General features: G+C 39.8%; 1 protein-coding gene across 5 annotated transcripts; it reads left to right on the top strand.

Moving 5' to 3' along the window:
* Positions 1 to 1,469: 1,469 nt before the first annotated feature.
* MED1 (mediator complex subunit 1) lies at positions 1,470 to 26,545 on the top strand. 5 transcript variants are annotated; one of them, XM_059906636.1, is made up of 18 exons: positions 1,470 to 1,696; positions 3,665 to 3,771; positions 6,223 to 6,301; positions 8,146 to 8,200; positions 8,305 to 8,437; positions 9,144 to 9,172; positions 12,192 to 12,263; positions 12,783 to 12,857; positions 13,350 to 13,423; positions 14,053 to 14,142; positions 15,425 to 15,536; positions 16,062 to 16,186; positions 16,441 to 16,559; positions 17,333 to 17,534; positions 18,970 to 19,065; positions 19,190 to 19,295; positions 20,920 to 23,404; positions 26,420 to 26,545. In XM_059906636.1, the coding sequence occupies exons 1-18, from the start codon at positions 1,672 to 1,674 to the stop codon at positions 26,450 to 26,452; spliced, it is 4,017 nt and encodes a 1,338-aa protein (XP_059762619.1). In that variant the 5' UTR covers positions 1,470 to 1,671; the 3' UTR covers positions 26,453 to 26,545. The 5 variants fall into 5 exon arrangements, with proteins under 5 accessions (XP_059762619.1, XP_059762618.1, XP_059762616.1 ...); XM_059906635.1 differs by having other exon boundaries at positions 26,320 to 26,511; XM_059906633.1 differs by lacking the exon at positions 26,420 to 26,545 and having other exon boundaries at positions 1,470 to 1,618; positions 20,920 to 24,415.
* The last annotated feature ends 529 nt before the right edge of the window (positions 26,546 to 27,074 follow it).

Below are 27,074 nucleotides of genomic sequence, written 5' to 3'. Positions count from 1 at the left end.
GACCTGATCAAGTCAGGGGTTAGAGAAGCCTTGCTTCTCTAGTCCAGAGCAAGAGACATTTACATTGAGATCTGAATAAGTCGGCCTCAGTGAGGAGAGGGGGATGGGGTAGGGAAAGACCTCCCAGTAGTTAAAAAGGCATGTTCAAGAACCTTGGGAGAGGAAGGAGTGAAGGAATTGTCTGCAGGTGGAAGGTCAATGTGGCTGGGGTTTGGCAAGGGGAGAAGAGCTGGGTCTAGAGAGGCTTTTTAGGCCCAGTAAAACATTTGTCTACTAAGCCCAAGTACAGTGCTAGATAGTGGGGATTCAGAAATGAGAGGCAATTCCTGCCCCGAGAAACTCACTGTGTAGTGACTGAAAGGAATGAGGGCACAAGGAATAGACAAGAAGTAAAATTTAAGTTCTACTTTCAAGGAGCATGGTTTATATCTTTGTGGCAATAAGCATGTGGCAAATAAAGATTTATTCTTATTAAATTTACACTGCTGTGCCTGCTCATCTGAACTGCAGTTACCTGCTGGAATGGCTTCGGAGGATGTTTGCATATCATTTTTGAAATATGGGGAATGTCTGAGACTAAAGAACCAGTGGAAATCCATTGCTTAATATCCTTAGAGCAAACTAGGTAAAATCCAACTTTTCAGCAGTTATTCTCAAGGGTGTGTATGGAAAAACAAACATTAAAAAAAAAAAAAAAAAAAGGTAGCCTTAACTATTTTAAGAACTTCCACCCAATGCTAGCACAATTGTATTTTAGCTTGGCTCTTGTTCCAGTGGCCACGAACTTCTCGGCATTACTCCAGCTTTCTCTTTGTGAGGATTTACTGATACAAGAGATATGACTACACATTCTTTGTGATTTGTAGTGTAGAGTATTAGCTAAACTGCTTGTTTTCACTATGATTACAAAAAAAGATACAATCAATTGTGAACACCTTTGGGATCCTAAAGACAATTAACAGCATCCGATGATCTGACGGCTGCAAACAAGTTTTTCTGAATCCAGAATCTCCCAGATCTTCAAAAATATTGGAATTGCTCAAGAAAAATATTTCTGAAATTAAAAAGAAATTAGGACATGTAAATTAAGTGTACCGGGCTAGCTTGGGACATTGTTACAAACACCCAACATCTTTTTTCCACCTAGTATCTCAAGAAAGCGAGTATTTTAATAAAATATTCCCGATAACAATATTCTTCGAAGAGCTAGTCTTTTAGTAAAGAGAGCTGGGGATTTAAATTTGCAAACTGCTTAAAAGCCAAAACGAAAGTGCCAATTTTCGCAGAGAAGCCGAACACTACCCACTGACAAACTCCATACCCAGGGCCGAGAAGTCTGAGACAATCGAGAGAGAAGGAAGGGTGGGGAGAATCTCGCGAGTAGCAACGTATTAACCATTTTTCGCGATATTTGGTGCCCAGCCCTTTTCCTCTCTCTCGCAGGATCACGGTTAATCTCGCGATCTTTCGGAAGTTCTGTTGGGGAAGATGGCGGCGGCCGCGAGCACCCTTCTCTTCTTGCCGCCGGGGACTTCAGACTGAGCCTTCCCGGGAAGAGTGGGGACTGCAGGCGCCCTGCGTCCCGGGAGCCCGAACCAACTTGGTTCCTCTGTTAGTGGTGAGGAGGGGCATATCCTCTTGTGTAGACCTCAGGCCCTTCCCGCTGTCAGGATGAAGGCTCAGGGGGAAACCGAGGGTGAGTGACTGAGGGGAAAAGCAGGGGGCGGGACACAGCTGGGGGAGCCAATCTCTGAGAGGAGCTGGGGGGCAGATGCTTCCGCGAGGGCCACTCTCCCGAGGGCTCAGAGTCTAGGAGGCGGGATGTGTGTGAGTTTTAGATTCTGACTGCTTTCCTTGGTGATGGAGAGCTTTGACTTTGGGGAGATGGGGGCTCCCAACTTCTGTTAAGGTTTCCTGCTTAGCTAGGGGCAATCATTTGGGCCTCAGGGAATTTTTAGCCTAAAGGGATGGGAGAAGTGGCGAGTGAATGTAAAACTTGCTCCTTCCAGAAGAGAAGTGTGAATGATGACAGAAAAACAATAATACAGCGCTGTATGTCAAAGGACTGGAGAATATTTTCGCGTGAATGAAAAGATTAGGTACTTAAGGTATTAAAAGCCAGCAGTTCTCAAGAATGTCACAGTGTTCACATCTTGTGCTATTGTATATTCTAAAAATGCTTTGAATTTCAATCAATGTCTGAACTAATTCAGAACTGCTGAAAAACAACTTTTCTGTGTAACCTTATGTAGATTCTCTGAAGTTCCACTTTCCAGTTTAAATGCTTCCTTAGCATTTTGGACATAGTTCTGTTGATACAGCTAACTATTATTTACTTGTCTTCTCCAATGTGCTCTGAGCTATGTAGATCAGGATCTTGCCTTTCTCATCATTATATAGTCCCTGGCACATAATAGTTGCTCAAAAAATGTTTCATTAGAGCATTTTTGTAAAGATATTTATCATCAGACTTCTTAAGGGAAAGAAGGGGGGATGTGTTTTGAAGGGGAGGGAGAAAAAAGGTATACTTCTTGGTGCAGAGGAATGACAAGTGTAAAATGGAAACTCGATGAGGCAGTTTTGTCTAGTTTGCTCACTGCTGTATCTCCAGCATGTAAAATAGTGCCTGAGTGAATGAGTCTTGAAAGTGGGAATTGTCAAACATTTCTCCAGAACTAAAAATTGGCTGAAACAAACCAAAAAACAGTTTTCCAGAAGATGAAGGCATTGGAGGGAGGAGTTGAATCTTGATTTAGATGTCACTATCTCAACTCAGATTGCTGACATTCTATTCATCTTTCAATGGCACCTTTTCTGTAACATCCCCACAACTAATTACAAACTTTTCCTCCTTTGAATTTCAATAGTAATGTGTCTCTGTTTTTAAGAACAAATCTCATTTTGCTTTGTGTGATGGTTATTTTCACATTAACGTATCCACACCCCCTCACAGGTGTCATCTCAGGCATGTATTTTTGCACTGCTGGTGGTCTCCAGCACAGGTCCTTGCTCACGCTAAGCAGTTACAAGAATTACAGGAGTGTTGGAGGGTGTAGGAGGTTCCTTTACACACTATCCAGGAGCCATTCTTTTCTGCCTTTCTCTTAACTTTGCTGGAAACTCATCCTTTAGTCATTGACATCTTCCATGTTCATATAGTTTGAGTTCAAATAGGAAAAATCTTAATGGCAAATAAAGCCTGTTTTCTTGATAATACTTATAAATCGATCTCTTAAAATTATGTGAAAAAATTAAGAAAGTCTGTATTTTCACTTTGAAAACGAACTAACCGTAGTTAGGCCATGTTCAAATGTATGCTCTGCACATATCATATAAGGGATTTCACGCATATCATGAAATTATTTTGTCACTAAATGGTAGTCTTGATCCTTAAACAGGATTAGAGATGGTTCTTTTTTTGGTTCTCATTAAGTTTGAATAGAAAGCAGTCCCCTTCTATGGTGTTCATTAGACTAGACCCACAATTGTGTGTGTCTTCCTGTCATTAAAAACGAATTCTTCATATGCTTTGAAGTAAATCATATTGGAAAAGATTTTAACTGAGTTCTTACCAGGATGAAGTATGGGAGTTTTGTTTGCAAGAAAAACTGTGGAAGGTCTTGAAAGAAGAGTTGCTAATGATGTTTTCTGATTTATATCTTAGAGTCGGAAAAGCTGAGTAAGATGAGTTCTCTCTTGGAACGGCTCCATGCAAAATTTAACCAAAATAGACCTTGGAGTGAAACCATTAAGCTTGTGCGTCAAGTCATGGTGAGGATTGTGGTGAAGTGGATAAAGTGTTGTGCTTAGATAATTATTTAATAAGCTAAGCTCCCTGTGTAGACTTTTTCTAACTAGTTATTATGGTGTGTCTTCAGTTTTATTTCTCATAAAATCGTAAGCACATGGTGGCTTTCAACTTTCAAGAGTCTACCTAAGAAGGAGGTATATTTATAAAATTGTGTTAATCGTGAGTTATAATACACTGGGGTACTTTAGGCAAAGTGCTAAGAAATACACCTGATAGGGAGTTCCCTGGTGGCCTAGTGGTTAGGATTCCTGGCTTTCACTACTGTGGCCCAGGTTCAATCCCTGGTCGGGGAACTGAGATTCCACAAGCACCACAGTGCCACCCAAAAAAAAAGATACACATGACAGACAGACTGATATAGACATTTATTTTTCACTTCCTGTCAAGCTCCTTGATTCTAATGTGTTAATACTGTCACTGTATCTATTTTGCTAGTTGAGTTTGCAGTTCATTTTTAATTAACTTCACCTGTTTACTCTGTGGCCCTCTTTCTCTACAATACTACTTCTCCTTTCTGAGTCATTCACCAGTATGGGGAGCCCTTAGTTAGGTGGAATACAGGGAGTGGGGTGAGGGTAGAGGCTGGATGTTAAAAGTTCATCCATATGATTCCAGTGGTAGTAAAATGTTACAGGAGTACTTTACTTTTATGACTTGACCTGGGCAATGGTTATATGGATGTGTTCACTTTGTAATAATTCACGATCTCTTCACTTCAGGTTCATATACTTTTCTGTATACATGTTATACTTCAGTGAAAGTACCCCTCTACCAAACCTTACACCGGGTCCAGAGTAAGTTCAGTTTAGTAGATTTATTAGAGCTTAAAATGATCATATCAGTATATAGCCTAGGAAAAAAACTGAATTTGCTGTCAGAAAACCTGTATTTTAGTCTTGACTCCAGTACTTCTACCTACGCGACCTTGGACAAATTATTTGTTCTTTCTGACCCTCAGTTTCCTCATCTGGAAAGTAGAGACACACAACACCAGTTTGCTTTTTCACACAGTTTTGCTGTAGGGATCAAATGAGATAATGGACACCAAAGTGTCACGCTGCTAAAAGATTTCCGTAACTAAGTTCTACAGATATCTTCTGGCTCAGGATTGTGTGCATAAAAAAGGTTTTTTGTTTTTTTTTAGAAGTCTTAAAGAATGGCAATTTTTCCAGTCTGGGAATTCAGAGGTTGTCATTTTTATACTATAAGGCAGCCATATTCTAGTTTGAAATATGGTCTATAAGTGATATTGTCATTAGGGAGACATTATGACATAGAGGGATTCCAGGTGGCTACTAAGACCCTCTTTTGGGTTACCAGTTCTTGGTTTGGTCACCATAGCTTCCATCGTCTACTTCTCACTTTTGCAGATTCAGAAACCTACTTTTATTGGTATGTAAAAGATTTTGAAGAGTTTTCAACAGCTGACATACTAACAAAATCTCAGTAGATTAACATGGAAATCAGAATGCCAGTTTATTCATTTACAGCAGAGTGTTTGTCTTTTCAGCTACCAAAGTACTGGTATCCATTGTCCTTGCAATGGACAAGGTCCTTGTATATTCAAGGTACAAAGGGAGCTAGATTATTAATTAGTCAGATATTTGTGAGGGTGGAATTAGAGCAAAGAGAGATGGATTTAGGGCGTGGAAAAGTCTGAAAAACTATCCTTGTGTCACAAAACTGTTCATACTTCTGGGGACTAGAATGTTGTGCGAAGAGAAACTTCTTCCCTGGATATGTTTAGAAAAACTATGCTAAATTTTTTGCTCTTTGGCTTTTTCTGGACTATGTATCCTGTTTCTTAGAGTCAATCTAGTTTGACTAAGGTCTGGCTGTATTTCTTAGATTACATGCATATCACCTTATTAGATTTGGGAATTGTCCCATCTGAACCACCCCATTTAACTTATTGAATCTTAGGATGTAGTCACTTCTACAGGAGGCTGATCTCATTTATTACATTTTGATTCTTCCTAATTTTTCCCTGAAAGTTATCTTATTTTAGATCTGGAAATACCTTTGGTATAGGCTTTTTTTTTTTTTTTGGCCATGCATGTGGGATCTTAGTTCCCCGACCAGGGATCGAACCCACGTCCCCTGCGTTGGAAGTGCAGAGTCTTAACCACTGGACTGCCAGGGAAGTCCTAGATCTGGAAATACCTTTTTCTACTTTCATGGATATGGATATGCCTTTATCCATGTATATTAACCTTTCCTTTTTTGGATGGATGGACAAACAGTTAAAAATCTATAGATTATCTAGAATATATAGAAAATATAGAGTATATAGACTATACCATAATATATAGACTATCCTGAAATGTTATTTCTAGGATAATGTGTATGTTTACCCAAAACACTATTGGCTTTGTTAGCTTTTACCTGAAATGTTTTCCTTCTTAATACAGGAGAAGAGGGTTGTGATGAGTTCTGGAGGGCACCAACATTTGGTCAGCTGTTTGGAGACGCTGCAGAAAGCTCTCAAAGGTTTGTAAACATCTTTGAAATATGCTAATTTCTTAAAAACCCCCCAGTTTAGGAAAGACTATTTTATACTTACACTAGAAATATAAATTGAGATAGGTCAACATTCTATGCTAGATGTTGTTCTTGCTTTCATTATGGAGTTGAGATGAGCTCTTACCTGAACTTTTGAAACATTTATTTTTTATCCCATTTTGGAGGTAGGTAGAAACTCAAAAGATAATTGATGGAGGGTAGCTATAAGATTGCAGATAGCAGGGGAAAGTTTTTTTTTTTTTCCCATCACATGTTCTCTCCTAATTAACTCAATAAGAAGATGGACTTTTTGACTCTAAGAAATTTTTACAGTGTTTACAAAGAATGTTTTCAGGAAAGCAAACATAAAATTCAAATCATGAGCTTGATTATTCAAGCTTATAATTACTACTTCTATTTTTGAAGGAAAATGAAAGTAAAAACAGATTTTACTCTGATTATCACAAATGAACCTAATTCAGCTGAATATTGTTTTTTTTTTAATTGTGGTAAAATGTATATAACAAAATTTACCATTTTAACCTTTCTTTTATTTTAATAAATTTATTCATTTACTTATTTTTGGCCGCACTGGCTCTTCGTTGCTGCGTGTGGGCTTTCTCCAGTTGCGGAGAGCGGGGGCCACTCTTCGTCGCAGTGCGCAGGCTTCTCATTGCGGTGGCTTCTCTTGTTGCGGAGCACAGGCTCCAGGCGCGCGGGCTTCAGTAGTTGTGGCTTGCAGGCTCTAGAGCACAGGCTCAGTAGTTCTGGCGCACGGGCTTAGCTGCTCCGCGGCATGTGGGATCCTCCGAGACCAGGGATGGAACCCGTGTCCCCTGCATTGGCAGGCGGATTCCCAATCACTGCGCCACCAGGGAAGTCCCATTTTAACCATTTTTAATTGTACAGTTCAGTGGCATTAAGTGCATTCACATTGTCGTGTAACCACCACCACCATCCTTCTCCAGAACTTTTTCATCTTCCCAACTGAAACTCTGAACACATTAAACAGTAACTTGTCATTTCCCCTCTTCCCAACTCCTGGTAGCCACCATTCTATATTCTGACTCTAACAATTTGACTACTCTAGATACCTCATATAAGTGTAATCATACAGTATTTGTTCTTTTGTGATTGGCTTATTTCACTTAGCATAATATCTTCAAGGTTTGTCCATTTTATAGCATATATCAGAATTTCCTTCCTTTTTAAGAAAGCTGAATAATACTTTATTGTATGTATACATTATATGTAAACAAAATAACATTTTGTTTATACATTCATTCATTGATGGACACTCAGGTTGTTTCTGTCTTTTGGCTATTGTAAATAATGCCACTATGAACATAGAATATTTGTTTCTATGCTGGTTTTGATGTTAATCTTCCTTATTCTAGCATTAGCAGATAAATGTGTCTTTTTTTTTTTTTTTTTTTTTTTTAGCCGCACCGAGCGGCATGTAGGATCTTAGATCCCCGACCAGCAATTGAACCCGCGACCCCTTCAGTGGAAGCGCGTAGTCTTAACCACTGGACCTCCAGGGAAGTCCCTAAGTGTGTCTTCTTTAAATTAAAGATAACTTGTCCCAAATGAGTAATGAAAAAGAGAGGAGAAAGGTCCAATCATTTTTTTCAAATCTTTTTTGATCCTTATTACTGCTTAGGCCACAGCTAAGCCTTACCAAAGAACTTTATGCACATTATAAGCATTTGAACTATTGAATGTGTTTCTGGCTTTGGAAGGATAGATACACTCTCAGGATGTTTCTGGCTCTGAAGAATACAATTTATTTGGAACATCTTTTGTGATTTCCTTTTTTCACCCTTTTGTAGTAACGTCTTTACCAGCAATGACTGACCGTTTGGAGTCTATAGCAAGACAGAATGGGTAAGTAGTGTATCTGTAGGCAGAAATGTTTAACTTAGTGTTGACTTTGGGTGGCTTTATTTATGTGTCTTCTATTAATTTTTGTTTTGATTTGTTCCTGCTAGACTGGGCTCTCATCTCAGTGCCAGTGGCACTGAATGTTACATCACGTCAGATATGTTCTATGTGGAAGTGCAGTTAGATCCTGCAGGACAGCTTTGTGATGTAAAAGTGGCTCACCATGGGGAGAATCCTGTGGTATGTGTTGTTGATATTTCACTGGAATCTGTGGGGTTTACTTAGGGACATTAATTTTAAAAGGAATTGCTGGGGTTTGAAATAGCTTGGGTTTAGGTTTTTTTCATGAGCCACTATAGAGATGATGTGATGGGCTACAACATCAGTAGCTGTAGAGTGGAATTTAGTATAATCTGGGTCCATCTCTGACATCATCCAGAGGCTTTGACAAAAGGAAACACCAGAGGAACCCTTTCCATTTCATATCAACAAACATGAGCCGCAATTGAACAATAGGTTCTGGGGATACAAATAATTTAAAGTTCCTACCTCAAAGAACTTATAATCAAGAAGGACAGATAATTTTGTACATAACTAATGTCTCTGAAAAACCCTGTAATAGAGAGGAATGTAAAATGTGTATAACCAGACAGTTGAATATGGATTCCAAGGATGGCTTTAAAGAGAAGTCCTAATGTTTTAAACAAGCAGCTGAAAGTTGATTCCTTTATAAGCTATTTCATATATATTTTAATCTTTAATTTCCTGACCCAACCCATGGTTTACCAAGTAGGAGAAGATATTTTTGATATCTTAATATAAGAACCTTCTATAGTTTTAATGTTTTTGTTATAAAGCATGTGTTATTAATAAAAGAGAAAAACTTTTGATGTCTTAAAGCGTCTTAAAGTAGTTTAAAGTTTTAACATAATTTCTTTAATTTCAGAGCTGTCCAGAGCTTGTACAGCAGCTAAGGTGAGCAGATGACATTTATATTCCCTGATATTGGCAGACAGTGCTATTCTTTTTTTTCTTTTAATTTTTTTTTAATTTATTATTTACTTATTATTATTATTATTTTTTTTTTATTATTTTTATTTTTGGCTGTGTTGGGTCTTCATTTCTGTGCGAGGGCTTTCTCCAGTTGCGGCAAGTGGGGGCCAGTCTTCATCGCGGTGCGCGGGCCTCTCACTATTGCGGCCTCTTTTGTTGCGGAGCAGAGGCTCCAGACGCTCAGGCTCAGTAGTTGTGGCTCACGGGCCCAGTTGCTCCGCGCCATGTGGGATCTTCCCAGACCAGGGCTCGAACCCGCGTCCCCTGCATTGGCAGGCGGATTCTCAACCACTGCGCCACCAGGGAAGCCCCCTTCTTTTAATTTTTAAAAAAATTTTTGGCTGTGTTGGGTCCTTGTTGCTGCGTGCGGGCTTTCTCTAGTTGCGGCGAGCGGGGGTACTCTTGTTGCGGTGCGCGGGCTTCTATTGCGGTGGCTTCTCTTGTTGTGGAGCACGGGGTCTAGGCACGCAGGCTTCAGTAGTTGTGGCATGCATTCTCAGTAGTTGTGGCGCACGGGCTTAGTTGCTTTGCGGCATGTGGGATCTTCCTGGACCAGGGCTCGAACCTGTGTCCCCTGCATTGGCAGGCGGATTCTTAACCACTGCACCACCAGGGAAGCCCGACAGTGCTATTCTTTATAGCTAAGTTTTGAGGATGGTCAGAAGTTACTTTCCTGAGGAACAAATTTATTTTCTTGGGTCAAGATTTTTCATAGTCTGTACTTGTTCACTTTCAGAATTGACTTAGCTTGATTTTTTTTTTTTACCCTATTCCGTCTATCCCAGGGTTTTTCAACCTTGACAGTACTGAAATTTGGGTTGGGAAATTCTTTGCTGTAGGGGGCTGCCCAGTTCATTGTTGGATGTTTAACAGCATCCCTGGTCTCTCCCAACTAGTTGCTAGTAATATCTCCTGAATTATGATAATCAAAAATATCTCCAGATATTGTCAGGTGTCCTCTGGAGGGCAAAATCACTCCTGGTTGAGAACTACTGAGCTAACCTTAGGAATTCTGTGTGGAACAAAAATAAATAGAACCTAATTATTGAATCAGAGAAAGCTTGAGAAAATTGAGTCTATACCATGAAAAGAACTTTTTTTCACTTCAACTTTGAGAAAAATTGTTTTATATTTAAGGTATATGGGTCCCATTATAGTAAAGTGATAGGCTTGAAGACAGTCTCTTTTAGTAATTGATGTTTTTTGCCATTGGCTTATCTTTTCTCTTTGAATTGAGTGGAAATTTTCATGCTTAAATTTAAACCCAGAACTAACTCTCTGGGAATTTGAGAAAGTCATTACGTCAATTTTATGTTTTAAATTATAGTGAAGTTATCAGATATCACATGGAGGAGTCTTAGAAAGGGTGTTAATATTGAGGAAATAAGTTTTACACTCAGTCTTCTCAATGATCAGTTTAATGTCCTTATAGCCAAATACACCAGATTTGAACGAGCTTTGAAAAATTGCAGTGCAACATAAAAAAATAACATTTTATGATTTCATTAACTCAATAAGTCTAGCAAAGGTGTATTACCAGCATAGTCCAGGAAAAAAATATTTCTGGCTCTAATGTGGAGTAAGAGACCATACCAATTTATGAACTGATGGTGTTCTAAAGTTAATTTGTAGGCATGTTTGAAAGTGGGAACCTTAGGAAGAATATTAGTCTTTACCTGGTTTTGTTTTTTTTTAAATTTATTTATTTTTGGCTGCATTGGGTCTTCGTTGCTGTGTGTGGCTTTCTCTAGTTGCGGCAAGCGGGGGCTACTCTTCCGTGTGGTGTGCGGGCTTCTCGTTGCGATGGCTTCTCTTGTTGTGGAGCACGGGCTCTAGGCGCGCAGGCTTCAGTAGTTGTGGCGCGTGGGCTCAGTAGTTGTGGCTCGCGGGATCTAGAGTTCAGGCTCAGTAGTTGTGGTGCAAGGGCTTAGTTGCTCCGCTGCATGTGGGATCTTCCCGAACCAGGGCTCAAACCCATGTCCCCTGCATTGGCAGGTGGATTCTTAACCACTGCACCACCAGGGAAGTCCTACCTGGTATTTTTGATCACTTTGTATAGATGGTAATTTTAAGGTAGGGAATATATTTTGCTGCTGCTCTTGCTTCCTTTTAATGTCTTCATGGCACTTTGGGCAGTAAGTGTTCAATAAATGCCTGACCAAGTATCTGACATTGTCAGAGCAGTACAGCTTTCAAGAGACATTGTTTTTGTTTTTAAGTTTGAAAAAAGATGTAGAGAGTTAGAATTGTTGAGTTATGTTGGATTCCTGCTCACAAAAGCTTATTTGACTAAGAATCCATGCCTGAATATTAGTTTCTAGGAAGCCAGGGGTTCATAGTAGTAGTTACTTTTTCCTGGGGTAAAGCTAGTCATAGGAACATTTTGGAATATGTGGTTTGCCTCCACAGTACCCATTCTCCTTTTCCTTAGGTCTCCCATCTCTCTCCTAGTGTTCATTTTCCTTCTTTGCTCTTATGTTGCCGTATACATGAAAAGTGTTCTATCTGTATACATGAAGTGTTCTATCTCTATACATGAAGTGTTCTATCTTCCCAATTTATTTATTTCCATTTTCTCTCCAAAAGTTCTTTTTCCTCATGACATCCAATCATCTCAGTTACAAATTAAGAGGAGAAAAAGTGATTTATTTAAACCAAGTCTCATTACTTAAGAGGGAATTACTATATGAGTTATCAGGTCTTTTTGACTATCTTTTATACTGCTTATTAGCACCTCCTCCAGAAAAATGGGGCAGAGAAAGGAATACATTGCATTTTTCTTTTCCTACTTTTGATTGATTCTAGAAAACTTTTGGGGAAAAAGAGTAAAGCAAATTATTAAGATTAGTTTTATATAGCCATGATTTTTGGCACTTTGCTGATAAGATTGAATAGTAATTGTATGTTTTATTCTCTTCCCTCTCCCCTGAACTTCTTATAGGGAAAAAAATTTTGATGAATTTTCTAAGCACCTTAAGGGTCTTGTTAATCTTTATAACCTTCCAGGGGACAAGTAAGTATTTTTATTTTTTTGCTTTTTTTGGAAAAATTAGTATAAATCTATAAACCATTTTGTACTTAGAAATTTGCCAAGCCTTCTGCCCTAGCTCATTTGTGATTTCTACTCATACTGACAATGTATAGCTCAGCTTCCAACTTAATGTCTTTTAAAGGTATTTTAAATAAACAAATATCTGCATTAATGGATTATAGTGCTAGAAGATAATCCTTGAGATGTCTTCAACATACTGATTTCTAGGCTGAAAGAAATTGTTATGGAACTGGGTTGCCACTTTTATTTTTAACCTACCTGGGATTCTGTATACCTGCTTGGCTCTTTTAAGTAGAGATAAAAATTAGCTTTGGTAGATCAGTAATGATTTTTTTTTTTAACATTTTGAAGTTTTATTTTGTTTTTTAAATAGATATCTTAGTTGCCTCTAAGGTAGACTTGCTCTCTAGGCTTTCATGTTTGTGTATATATGTATATTTGTCAACTATTTAATTCTTGTTTTCTTTATTTACTTTCTAGCAAACTGAAGACTAAAATGTACTTGGCTCTCCAGTCCTTAGAACAGGATCTATCTAAAATGGCAGTTATGTATTGGTAAGACTGGCTAAAGTGTCAATTCTGTTTGACCTTGTTCTTAAAGTTTTTCATCTATGGGGTTACTAGGCTCTTATTTTTTTTAATATATATTATAGATGTATGTTACTATGCATCTATGTTTTACCTGTATTGTACATCTTGTCCATATCCTTTCACTTCCCAAGTGATTGCATTCCATTTTCTGAGTGTCAGTATCCCTAAGTTGTTGGTTGGTATTCCTTAGGTTTTATCAGAAGATTGTCAAACCTGGCCTCCCTTCTGATAAATAATAGTATAGTTGTAATTTTTGTTCACCATATTACATACTGATGTATTCTTAGAAATAATCCCTTCACTTTGAAGTTGAAATACAATTGTTAAATGCCCAAGTACAAGATAGAGTCATTGGGATAGAATTATAAGATGTTTAAGAGCTGAACTCATTATCACATTGTACACTAGTACCTTCAGGGCTTAAATATAAGCAAACATAGATCATTTGTCTTGCAGGAAAGCAACCAATGCTGGTCCCTTGGATAAGATTCTTCATGGAAGTGTTGGCTATCTCACTCCAAGAAGTGGGGGTATGTGATTCTATTTTGCCTGTTTAGAAAAGTGTCTCATTTTAGTTGAGGGGTTATTACTTACAATTTCACCTTGGGTTTATAAGCAGAAGGTGAAAATTACCAGTCATTTGTGTTTCTGTTTTTTTTAATTGAAATATAGTTGATTTACAATGTTGTATTAGTTTCTGGTATAGAGCAAAGTGATTCAGTTATATATATATATATATATATATATATATATATTTTTTTTTTTTTCTTTTGCACATTCTTTTCCGTAAGTTTATTACAAGATATTATGTATGGTTCCCTATGCTTTACAGTAGGACCCTGTTGTTTATTTTATTTATAGTAGTTTGTATATGCCAATTCCAAACTACTAATTTATCCCTCTCTCATTTGTGTATTTTTTTAATGGTTTCTAAGGTGTCAACACCTGCCCTCCCCTAGTTTTTTTTTTTTAAATTGTGAAGTAAATTGTTGCTGCTAGAATCAATATTTATGCTTCTGTCATATTTCATAAGCTGCTTTGGATCATTAGTCCTCATATCTGAAACTATTTTCTTGTATATAGGTTTATAGGAACGGGAATGTTTTTCTTTATTTGTAATTTACCTGATAAAAAAGTAGTGATGTTTTATTTTGCATAGGTCATTTAATGAACTTGAAGTATTATGCCTCTCCTTCTGACCTGCTGGATGATAAGACTACATCCCCTATCATTTTGCATGAGAATAATGGTAAGACTTTCACTGTAAAGTAACTGAAGGTTTTGCTCAGTGTTTAAAGAATATTTTCAAAAATTTGAATGCCCAGGCCTGCCTGTACTTTCTGGTTTGCTACTCCCAAATAAATTTGCCATCCCTACCAAAGTTTTCCATTTCTACCAGAGTTTGCATCTGATACATTCACATACACTCCTACAGATATACATATCTATATGTACACATACATACATAATAATAAAAGCTTAATAATTCCTTTTGAATAAGTAAATGAGTAAATGAAAAAATGTAAACCATCTGACTTGAAATAATCCCCTTTAATCATTACTTTAAAGGTAAAGAAATTAGCCAACTTACTAAAGAACTAAAATAATGGATCTTACTTTGAATTTGCACTTTTTTTTTTTTTTGGCCGTGCAGCACGGCTTGATGGATCTTAGACCAGGGATTGAACCCATGCCCTTGGCAGTGAAAGCCCGAAGTCCTAACAACTGGACCACCAGGGAATTCCCTATATTTGGACGTTAATAGACTAAAACATAATGAGAAATGGCCTAATACCTCATTTGGTCCCCTTTTAACTTCAGTCATTGACTATCCTATAATCATAATTCTACTTGAATGCTTTCTGAAGTTGGAGAAAATAAGTAAATATTGGTAAAGAGCCTTTACAATTTTTTTTTCCTTGGACTGCATTGTTTCCTGTATTTTGTTTTATTTACTGACAGAAATATTGCTTGGTTAGAAAGATAACTTGTAGCATTTCTAAGTTATATAGGTATTATAGTATCTGACAAACAAATTAGGGCTGACAGATTATACAGAAGTTAGCTTTTTTTTTAATGTTAAGATGCTTGTAATTTTTTTTTTATTTCTTTTTTTAAAAAATAAATTTATTTATTTATTTGCTTTTATTTTTGGCTGTGTTTGGTCTTCGCTGCTGTGTGCAGGCATTCTCTAGTTGCGGCAAGCTGGGGCCACTCTTCGTTGTGCTGCTTGGGCTTCTCATTGTCATGGCTTCTCTTGTTGCGGAGCATGGGCTCTAGGCGCACGGGCTTCAGTAGTTGTGGCACGTGAGCTCAGTAGTTGTGGCTCGCAGGCTCTAGAGCACAGGCTCAGTAGTTGGGGCGCATGGGCTTAGTTGCTCCGCAGCATGTGGGATCTTCCAGGGCCAGGGATCGAACCCATGTGCCCTGCATTGGCAGGTGGATTCTTAACCACTGCGCCACCAGGGAAACCCAAGATCCTTATAATTCATGTTACTTTGGAGAATACCATTTTTCTTTCCTTTTCTCAGTTCCTCGATCTTTGGGCATGAATGCATCAGTGACAATCGAAGGAACATCTGCTATGTATAAACTCCCAATTGCACCATTAATTATGGGGTCACATCCAGTTGACAACAAATGGTAAGTTAAATATAATTCTAGGATAGCAATGTCCATTTATTTCAACCTTAAGCCCAGTAAGAAACAGGTATTACTTTGACTTGGCTCTTCCCCCACTTGACTTTCTAGAGATGGGCTTTTTGTTTTACCCATTTAATTTCTCTTTTCAATATTTGCATGTTCCTCTTTGAAGTCTGCTCATAGAACACATTCTTATCCTGAGAGAGAAAGAAGAGAACTGTGCTACTTGCTCTGGTTTAATGATTGCTCTATGGGATTTTCCTATGGGACTTTATGTTGATTTAGAGCTATGCTGGAGTAATAACTAGAGAAGGTGCCTCAGGATAGATGTTTGATAAGATACTCTAGGGTTAACAAACAGGATATTTTGGAATTGGGGGAAAGAAGTTCAAAGAGTGAACTTTTGATAGGTTTTGTGAGTAGGTGGTTATATGATACAGACATGTCTAAGAATGAGTGTTTAGATTTTTCATTTTCACATCAATTCAAAATCCCAATCCTCTACCTTTTTTTTTTTTTTTGAAGGACTCCCTCCTTCTCCTCAATCACCAGTGCCAACAGTGTTGATCTTCCTGCCTGTTTCTTCTTGAAATTTCCCCAGCCAATCCCAGTATCTAGAGCATTTGTTCAGAAACTTCAGAACTGCACAGGTGAGTTTTAAGAAGCATCAGGAGCTAATAATTGTTATAAAAGTGAAAAGCAAACTTCACATTCAGATTATCTTAGACCTCTTTCAGTCTTGGCCTCAAAAAACCACTGATGGGTATAGATGTCATGGTGCTTTTGCTTATTAGTAAGTACTTTTTGAATAAATGGGCGAATGAAGTAGAACTCATGAAGGGAAAACTGAGCTGTCGACGTTTTCATCTTACTGTGATCATTGTATTGATCTTTGTTTTTCTAGGAATTCCACTGTTTGAAACCCAACCAACTTATGTACCCCTTTATGAACTGATCACTCAATTTGAGCTGTCAAAGGACCCTGACCCTATACCTTTGAATCACAACATGCGATTTTATGCTGTAAGTAAGGCCCTATGAATTGTTGTAGATTATGTTTGGACCCAAGATCAGAATCTTCCTTTTATAGGATAACTGAGGTCAGATGATGTTCTTTTGGACCGCTGGATCATGTCCTATTTCCTCAGTCAGGCAGGAAATTACAGAAATCTCTGAAACATACTGAAGAAAGAGCAGGAGCTTCCAAGTCAGGAAACAACGTACATTTCATTGTTGAAATTTCAGGTGAAAGTGTCTTAATGGTATTCTGAACTTTTACAAGCATATAAGTAGGTATTAAGAGTTCTTGCTGTTTAATTCTTTCAAGTGCCATGAGTTTATAATCTGCAAAGTATTTAACAGAGAAGAAAGTACTGGAATGAATAAATTAAGGAGCGTTTTAAAACCACATCTGGACTTGAATTTATTTGAATGTTTGACAATAGTCTGGATTAAGTAATAGTTCCCAAATTCTGGCTCTGTTATAACTATATAGGGCGTTATTAAAAATATAGATTTTGCACTTGTGGTCCAGGGACCTCTTTTATACAGATTTCTGAGGTAATTTTTATGTTAGCTAGATTAGGAAACCACTAGCAGAACATTTACAAAGAAGGGGTCTTTTCAGCCAAGCGAGTGTGTGGCATTTAACATTAGCTGACCAAAGAACTGTGGAGCTTTAATATTCAGCAAGAAATTGCTGATTTTTGAGGAGTAGGTTTTTTTTAAGGATAGTTTGTGGTTGGAGTACAGTGGGTGAGTAAGTAGCATTTGTTTCCTTTGTTCTTTTTGCCCAGGCTCTTCCAGGTCAGCAGCACTGCTATTTCCTCAACAAGGATGCTCCTCTTCCAGATGGTAGAAGTCTACAGGGAACCCTTGTTAGCAAAATCACCTTTCAGCACCCTGGCCGGGTTCCTCTTATCCTGAATCTGATCAGACACCAAGTGGCCTATAACACCCTAATTGGAAGCTGTGTCAAAAGAACTATTCTGAAAGAAGGTACTGCCTTTCCTTTTGATATACTTACTGGTAAATGGAAACTGACTACTCTAGTAGTTCTCTAATTTTGTGGCCCATCATATCACCTGTGGAGCTTTTAAAACTACATATATTTGGTTTTCATACCCAAATGAACTTAATGTGGGAGAAGTTGGGAATCTAGTTCAAGCTCCGTGAATAATTTTGATGGAACCAGTCTGTAAATTGGCATTTGGAAACCACTGGATTTTTTTGCAATGGACTTACTCTTTTTCTGCATGCAGCAGTATAACTGGGTACCTAAGGGCCTGAACCTTGCAGCAGATATATAAGGTAGAATTCGGGATTCTGCAGGAAGAGAGGAGTTCTTGATATCTCAATTTTAGGTTGTTAGGACAGTGGTTCCCACGTTTTAGTCCTGAGTATATTTCCTCTCCCCATTCTTTGGAGAACTTAATCATATAGCTTAAAAAAGGATGAGACCTGTGCCCTTCTCTTTTTTCTCCCAGGATGCTGGAATGCTGATGTTTTTCAAACAGTTTGCTATTAGAAATCTTGATACGAATTTTGGCTGCTCTAGTTAACCATAGTTAATTTTTTACTTTAGTTGTAAAGCACTTCAGTGATAGAGCTGTATCAGCGCAAATGGTAGGCAAGAAGAAATGGAAGGTAAATCAGGAGATATCTTTTATGGAAATAAGAATTGCTTTAGAAATGAGAAATTTTAGAAAGTTGGAGTAATGACACAGAGCATGTGCAAGTGTCCTTATGACCCTTCTGTTTCATATATTTCAATCCTAGGAGAATTTTCCACATAGCTTCACGGTATTTAAAAATGAGTTTTTGTGAGATAGTTATGAAGTTAGTCCTACAGAGATTTATGCTTTTTCCCAAGAAAGTATATAATCCTTGTCTCTGGGCTGTCAGCCTGTTTGGCTTAGAAACCAATGATAATAGTTATATATCAGTGTATTTGGCATAAATATATCATTTTAGATTGTAGCCCCTACATCTGTGCTTACCAAACTATGGAGTGTATAGCTAACAGCTGTATACTGGTAGAAGGCAGGGTTTATGGTAGTGGTTCTAATGTCCGCTTATCAAATAGAATGAGAAACTCCTCTTGGCCACATTTATTTTCAGAATTCACTTTCAAGGCAGGGTCTTTATATCTGCCAAGGACTTTATCAATTGGGATTAAGTGCCTTCATTTTAGAAAACTGAAGTTTAGTTACTTATTTGTTTTGGAGTATTTGTAACATATACTGGTAGATTCCTTGGAATCTGATACCTTTAGTCACCTGTGGGTGACATAGTAGGTTTTGTGTATTAAAAAAATGTGTGGGATTTAGTTTCCAATGCGGGAGAGAAAATTTCATAGTTAATAATTACCATTTACATGTCTCAAATCTTTTATTTGGTTGATTATTTTATGATCCTTTTCTTTGCCTTTTAGATTCTCCTGGGCTCCTCCAATTTGAAGTGTGTCCCCTCTCAGAATCCCGTTTCAGCGTATCTTTTCAGCACCCTGTGAATGACTCCCTGGTGTGTGGTGAGTTATGTGGGTGGCTAGCACCTCTCTCAGGGCAGCAGTTTGGTCCCTTTATCTTTTTTTGAAAAGTCAGAAACTGAAGCTGAATCTATCTTAAATGCCTCCTATATATTTTTTCTTTCAGTGGTAATGGATGTGCAGGACTCAACACATGTGAGCTGTAAACTCTACAAGGGGCTGTCAGATGCACTCATCTGCACAGATGACTTCATTGCCAAAGTTGTTCAAAGGTAGCACTGGCCCTTTTCCATCAGAGTCCCATTAAGAGGTGTATAAGGAATGTTGTTTTCAGTATTAGAGTGAATTGGAAATTTAGTAGGAAAGCATTTAGTCACTGCTTTGAATTCACCCTTCTCTGCTTTTGGATCAGAAGCAATGTGAGCTTTTTGGTTTTATAAATCTCATTATGAGTAATAGGAAGTAAGGTAGGTAACTTCAGGCCCCACATTAGGGTTCTTTTATGAGGGAGAGAGCTGAAATAAGATGTAGATCTTTGTCCACTTTTTCCTCTGTGTCATTTTTTTTTTAAACACATATAATGCGTCAAATGGCAGTATGTGGGAAGATCCTTAAGCCATTCAGCTTCCCATAATTTCAAGATTTTTTTGGAGTAGGTAGCAGTGGTCTGTTTAGTAAATAAATTTTATTGGAACACAATAAAACATAGCTGTAAGTGAACACATCTGTTCATTTACATATTGTTTATGGTGGCTTTTGAGCTAAGATGGCAGAGTAGTTGGACAGAAACCATATGATCTTTGAAAGTCTAAAACATTACTATCTGGTCCTTTAAGAAAGGTTGCTGACATATTTTAGAGCAAAATATTTTCAAACATGTTTATAAACATAAATTTATCTGTAACATAAAAAGTGCTTTGCTTTAAAATTAAAACGATTTCCTGCCAGTGGTAGCACTTTTCACAGCATAGCTTTGGGGTGATCTAAGCCATTAAAGTTTAGAACTTGATGGGTCAAGAGGTTTTTCTAATGGTTCATCAATTAAGATAAATTATATATACCATTAATCACATGTAAAGCCCAAAAGGAGGGCATTTTCTTACTGAGTTCATTATTACCAGTTTTATTTTACTTCAGTATGATGTCTAATTATTTGGACTCTTGTTTATGGTTGGTTTATTTGGTGGCACTTCAGAAGAGGTTGATGATTGTCTCTGGTCCAGATTTTTTTTTTTTTTGGGCTGCGCTGTGCAGCTTGCGGGATCTCACTTCCCCAACTAGGGATCGAATCCATGCCCCCGGCAGTGGAAGCATGGAGTCCTAACCACTGGACCGCCAGGGAATTCCTTCCAGATTCTTTTTATTTTTAATTTTTTTTTGGCTGCGTTTGGGTCTTCCTCGCTGCGCGCAGACTCTCTCTAGTTGCAGCGAGCGGGGGCCACTCTTCGTTGCGGTGTGTGGGCTTCTCATTGCGGTGGCTTCTCCTGTTGCGGAGCATGGGCTCTAGGTGCGTGGGCTTCAGTAGTTGTAGCACACGGGCTCCAGAGCACAGGCTCGGTAGTTGTGGCACACGGGCTTAGTTGCTCTGTGACATGTGGGATCTTCCCGGACCAGGGCTCGAATCCGTGTCCCCTGCATTGGCAGGTGGATTCTTAACCACTGCACCACCAGGGAAGCCCCCAGATTCTTTTTAGAATGAGTTTACCCAAAGCTCTGGCATTTCATAGAACTGCTCCTGCCTTGCGGGTTATTTGCCTTGCCTGAAAGCTGCTTATTGTAAACCTTTTGGCATATGTAAGTCTCAGGCAAAATTAAAGCCTGTTTTCCCAAATAAAAAGTTGGTTTCATTAGCAGCTAGTGCAGTATTAACTTTGTTTTTTCCATCTTATTTTACAGATGTATGTCCATCCCTGTGACGATGAGGGCTATTCGGAGGAAAGCTGAAACCATTCAGGCCGACACTCCAGCACTGTCCCTCATTGCAGAGACAGTTGAAGACATGGTGAAAAAGAACCTGCCCCCGGCTAGCAGCCCAGGGTATGGCATGACCACAGGCAACAACCCAATGAGTGGTACCACTACACCAACCAACACCTTTCCGGGGGGTCCCATTACCACCTTGTTTAATATGAGCATGAGCATCAAAGATCGGCATGAGTCGGTGGGCCATGGGGAGGACTTCAGCAAGGTATCTCAGAACCCAATTCTTACCAGTTTGTTGCAAATCACAGGGAACGGGGGGTCTACCATTGGCTCGAGTCCGACCCCTCCTCATCACACGCCGCCACCTGTCTCTTCGATGGCCGGCAACACCAAGAACCACCCGATGCTCATGAACCTTCTTAAAGATAATCCTGCCCAGGATTTCTCAACCCTTTATGGAAGCAGCCCTTTAGAAAGGCAGAACTCCTCTTCCGGCTCACCCCGGATGGAAATGTGCTCGGGAAGCAACAAGGCAAAGAAGAAGAAGTCATCAAGATTACCACCTGACAAACCCAAGCACCAGACTGAAGATGACTTTCAGAGGGAGCTATTTTCAATGGATGTTGACTCACAGAACCCTATCTTTGATGTCAACATGACAGCTGACACGCTGGATACGCCACACATCACTCCAGCTCCAAGCCAGTGTAGCACTCCCCCAACAACTTACCCACAACCAGTACCTCATCCCCAATCCAGTATTCAAAGGATGGTCCGACTATCCAGTTCAGACAGCATTGGCCCGGATGTAACTGATATCCTTTCAGACATTGCAGAAGAAGCTTCTAAGCTTCCCAGCACTAGTGACGATTGTCCACCCATTGGCACCCCTGTTCGAGATTCTTCAAGCTCTGGGCATTCTCAGAGTGCCCTCTTTGACCCTGATGTCTTTCAAGCCAATAATAATGAAAATCCATACACTGATCCAGCTGACCTTATTGCAGATGCTGCTGGAAGCCCCAGTAGTGACTCTCCTACCAATCATTTTTTTCCTGATGGAGTAGATTTCAATCCTGATTTGTTGAACAGCCAGAGCCAAAGTGGTTTTGGAGAAGAATATTTTGATGAAAGCAGCCAAAGTGGAGATAATGATGATTTCAAAGGATTTACATCTCAGGCACTAAATACTTTGGGGGTGCCAATGCTTGGAGGTGATAATGGGGAGACTAAGTTTAAAGGCAATAGCCAAGCTGACACAGTTGATTTCAGTATAATAGCAGTGGCTGGTAAGGCTTTGGGTCCTACAGATCTTATGGAGCATCACAGTGGTAGCCAGAGTCCTTTACTGACCACTGGGGACTTAGGGAAAGAAAAGACTCAAAAGAGAGTAAAGGAAGGCAATGGCACCAGTAACAGTAGTCTATCAGGGCCAGGATTAGACAGCAAACCAGGGAAGCGCAGTCGAACCCCTTCTAATGATGGCAAAAGCAAAGATAAGCCTCCAAAACGGAAGAAGGCAGACACTGAGGGAAAGTCTCCATCTCACAGTTCTTCTAACCGACCTTTCACCCCACCTACTAGTACAGGTGGATCCAAATCTCCAGGCAGTTCAGGAAGATCTCAGACTCCCCCAGGTGTTGCCACACCACCCATTCCCAAAATCACTATTCAGATTCCTAAGGGAACTGTGATGGTGGGCAAGCCCTCCTCTCACAGTCAGTATACCAGCAGTGGTTCTGTGTCTTCCTCAGGAAGTAAAAGCCACCACAGCCATTCTTCCTCGTCTTCTGCTTCCAACTCGGGCAAGATGAAAAGCAGTAAATCAGAAGGTTCATCAAGTTCCAAGTTAAGTAGCAGTATATATTCTAGCCAGGGGTCTTCAGGATCTAGCCAGTCCAAAAATTCATCCCAGTCTGGGGGGAAGCCTGGCTCCTCTCCTATTACCAAGCATGGACTGAGCAGTGGCTCCAGCAGCACCAAGATGAAACCTCAAGGGAAGCCATCATCACTTATGAATCCTTCTTTGAGTAAACCAAACATATCCCCTTCCCATTCAAGGCCACCTGGAGGCTCTGATAAGCTTGCCTCTCCAATGAAGCCTGTTCCTGGGACTCCCCCATCCTCTAAAGCCAAGTCTCCTATCAGTTCAGGTTCTGGTGGTTCTCACATGTCTGGAACTAGTTCAAGCACTGGCATGAAGTCATCTTCAGGGTTAGGATCTTCAGGCTCATTGTCTCAGAAAACTCCCCCATCATCTAACTCTTGTACAGCATCTTCCTCTTCCTTTTCCTCAAGTGGCTCTTCCATGTCATCCTCTCAGAACCAGCATGGGAGTTCCAAAGGGAAATCTCCCAGCAGGAATAAGAAGCCGTCCTTAACAGCTGTCATAGATAAACTGAAGCATGGGGTTGTCACCAGTGGCCCTGGGGGTGAAGACCCAATGGACGGCCAGATGGGGGTAAGCACAAATTCTAGCCATGCTGTGTCCTCCAAACATAACATGTCAGGAGGAGAGTTCCAGGGCAAGCGTGAGAAAAGTGATAAAGACAAATCAAAGGTTTCCACCTTGGGGGGCTCGGTGGATTCATCTAAGAAGACCTCAGAGTCAAAAAATGTGGGGAGCACGGGTGTGGCAAAAATTATCATCAGCAAGCATGATGGGGGATCCCCCAGCATTAAAGCCAAAGTGACTTTGCAGAAACCTGGGGAAAGTAGTGGAGAAGGGCTGAGGCCTCAGATGGCCTCTTCCAAAAACTATGGCTCTCCACTCATCAGTGGTTCCACTCCAAAGCATGAGCGTGGCTCTCCCAGTCATAGTAAGTCACCAGCATATACCCCCCAGAATCTGGACAGTGAGAGTGAGTCAGGCTCCTCCATAGCAGAGAAGTCTTACCAGAACAGTCCCAGCTCAGATGATGGCATCCGACCTCTTCCAGAGTACAGCACAGAGAAGCATAAGAAGCACAAAAAAGAAAAGAAGAAAGTAAAAGACAAAGATAGGGACCGGGACCGGGACAAAGACCGAGACAAGAAAAAATCTCATAGCATCAAGCCAGAGAGTTGGTCTAAATCACCCATCTCTTCAGACCAGTCCTTGTCTATGACAAGTAACACAATCTTATCTACAGACAGGCCCTCAAGGCTCAGCCCTGACTTTATGATTGGGGAGGAAGATGATGATCTTATGGATGTGGCCCTGATTGGCAACTAGGAACCTTACTTTTTAAAGCAAAAACCATGGCCAGAGAAAAACTAAGTGTATAGGCAAATCACCATAAGGAGTGAGACAGGTCTGATTTTGTGTTTTAAGAATCTTAAATGGCATGGCTTTGACACCAAGTGGGGTGAATTTAGAAAGGCATAGCCAGACCCTACTAAAGAGACCATAGGGTTTGATTCTGGTTACCACGAGTCACTTGTTCCTTTGCCAGAAAAAAAAAAAAAAAGTTAAAATACTTGCTTATGAAAGGGAGGGGGTGGGAAGGGCTTAGGGAGAGGGAAGGGTGGGAAACAGTTTTGTGGGAAATATTCACATATATTTTTTCTCCCTTTTTCCATTTTTAGGCCATGTTTTAAACACATTTTAGTGCATGTATTTGAAGGGCTGGGCAGAAAATGAAAAAGCAATACATTCCTTGATGCATTTGCATGAAGGTTGTTCACCTTTGTTTGGGTAGTTGTCCATTTGAGGCGTGGGCAAATGAAGGACTTTGGTCATTTTGGACACTTAAGTAATGTTTGGTGTCTGTTTCTTAGGAGTGATTGGGGAGGGAAGATGATTTTAGCTATTTATTTGTAATATTTCAATCCTTTATCTGTTTGCTTTTATACAGTGTTTTTTTCTAATTCTATGAGGTTCAGGGTTCAAAATGATGGGAGGTGGAAGAACGAGGCTTATTTGGTGGTAGGGAGCTTGCAGCTTGTGCTGGTCCTGCAGTCTCAAGCTGAGGCAGATTAGTCCGAGTCCACCTTTGGAGTTAAGTAGAAAACCAAAATGGTATTTTTGTTTTAGGAGGTTTTTCATAGGGTTCAGACATCATAGGAATATTAAGAGTTATCTTTCTGTGGAGGTATTGATTTATAGTTTCTTTTTCCTTTAAAGAAAGCTGGGCTGGCTTTTTGGGATGTAAACGTGTTTTCAGATGCAGTGAGGTTTAAAAGTGGGACAGCCTCCCTGATCCAGTGGCATGAAAACCAGTACAGAATTAATAGTTCTCCTATTTCCACAATGTGCCAAAAGTCCCCATCCCAGCATTTTGTTTGTAGGAGAACTGATGCCATTCCTGAGAGCTGGGCTCCTTGTTTCCCTTCATCACAAGGATAAGGAGTCCAGACTTTAATTATTCCATTGTATGCTCCCTTAGATAAAACAGTAAAAAATTTGCAGCCATAGTTCACTTAAAACAGTTTCAAGCTCACTTGAAGTAATGGGGGCCTGGAATGCTAGGTGGGTATGAAGATAAACCCTTGCTACTATGTAGCAACACAGTTGGACCTTTTTGGAGGAACAGGTCTGAGTCTGGATTCTGGGGGACATCAATAAGAAGCCCTTCTCATAAATATAGAAGTCCAGGAGACCATTTGAGTGCAACACAAGTTCTCAGTATTTGGAGGGTCCTCTCAAAATTCTGCGGCCTTACTTTGATTTTGACACCTGCACTGTGCCATTCCTGATGATTCCATTCAGGTTCTGTGTCAGCAGGATGGGGCATGATCCCCAGCACAACTCTTCTGGATTAAAAAAAAAAAAAAAAAGCCAGGTGATTCATTTGTGTGTGTGTGTGTGTGTGTGTGTATGTATGTGTGTGTGATAAATGGAGTGACTTCCATCAGGTATTGAAGATTTCTATATTCATCCCTTTCTGCAGGTTGGAGTTAGCGTAGAGTTGGAAAATCAGCTTTGGCTTTCTTTCCTGACTGTCTCTGATTTCCTTTAGTGTTCTCCCTTTTCTGGTCATCAGCTCACAACAACTCTGCCACTTTTGTGTCCCAAGGTAATAAGAAGTAGGAAACGAAACATTGCAAAGTGGAGCAAGAAAAGTTATCGGTTACCGTATCAGAGTCAAATGTCTTGGGTGACACTAAGGAGGACATGGGCAAGGTGATACCAGAGTGCTTTATCTTGTGATGCTGATACAGTAGCAGCCTCTCAGACATACAACCAGGTTGGATTTCTCACCTAGTTTTGAATCCTATCCCATTGGTTTCTGCAGGAAAAAAAAAAAAAAATGGTTTTTAAGCTTGTCTGGGTGGGGAAAATCTTATGGGGAATGTACTGCATAGTATCAGGGGCTCAGCTCCCCCAAGCAGAGCCAACAAATACCAAAATGAGTAAACTGGGAAGCTTTTTCTCTCTTTCTGTCTTCATCCCAGATCAAAGAATCCCGAGTTAGGATCTGGATGAAGGATAAGCCCCTGACTTGTCGATGGGCACACCCCACACACTGACCCAGCATCTGAACTTGCTTAACAGGGAGCCGGGGCTAAACTGCTTCACCCTGCCTGAGAACCAGGGAGCACTGCATTTCTCCACAGGGTGGAGGAGAAGAGGCAGAATAAACCAAGCCTGGGACACCTCCCTCCTGTCTAGGTGTACTCATTCTCCTGTTTCAAAAGACGGCAAGGACATGAAGTCAACTTCTACCTATCTTCTGCTGCTGGAGTCTTTATGTATTCTTAGTTTGACCTGATTCCTCTTCTGTCTTTTGGCTTCATGTTAGGGGTTCTTGGTCAAAACCTGCTCTGATGTACATGAAGATTCCAGGTTCAAAAATCAATTTCTTTTAAAACAAGTATTTGGGGGGGGGGCGGTGGGAATGAAGCAGGATATAATTGCCAAAACTAGGCTTGAGGTTGGTGGCTCTTGGAAGGATTTTCCTTAAGGCCTAGGTCTGAAAATTTAGGGCAGCACTATTACGAATTCTCCAAAGAAACCTTCCAGGGAGCCAGTGAGTCATAGTATCCAGATGAGTCACTTAAAGCAGATGCCAGTATAGGAAACTCATTATTCACAATCCCTAAGCAATCTCATTTTCTTTTACCTTTCCCCCCCCCCCCCCCAATCTTCCTCCCCCCTGATTTCTACCCTTGAGTTAGTTTTTTGAGGGGTAGGAAGTACTTAACATATC

This window comes from Balaenoptera ricei, chromosome 20 (genome assembly GCF_028023285.1).
Source record: "Balaenoptera ricei isolate mBalRic1 chromosome 20, mBalRic1.hap2, whole genome shotgun sequence".
Classification (NCBI taxonomy): Eukaryota; Metazoa; Chordata; class Mammalia; order Artiodactyla; family Balaenopteridae; genus Balaenoptera; species Balaenoptera ricei.
This window is presented reverse-complemented; position numbering and strand designations above follow the sequence as displayed.

What these genes read in the sequence shown, in the direction of transcription:
- MED1 (XM_059906632.1), top strand. Translation starts at nt 1,672, where the DNA reads ATGAAGGCTCAGGGGGAAACCGAGG. An exon ending in TCTATAGCAAGACAGAATGG is followed by an intron (nt 8,201 to 8,304) that starts GTAAGTAGTGTA and finishes TGTTCCTGCTAG; the next exon opens with ACTGGGCTCTCATCTCAGTG. An exon ending in AAGAACTATTCTGAAAGAAG is followed by an intron (nt 17,535 to 18,969) that starts GTACTGCCTTTC and finishes TTTGCCTTTTAG; the next exon opens with ATTCTCCTGGGCTCCTCCAA.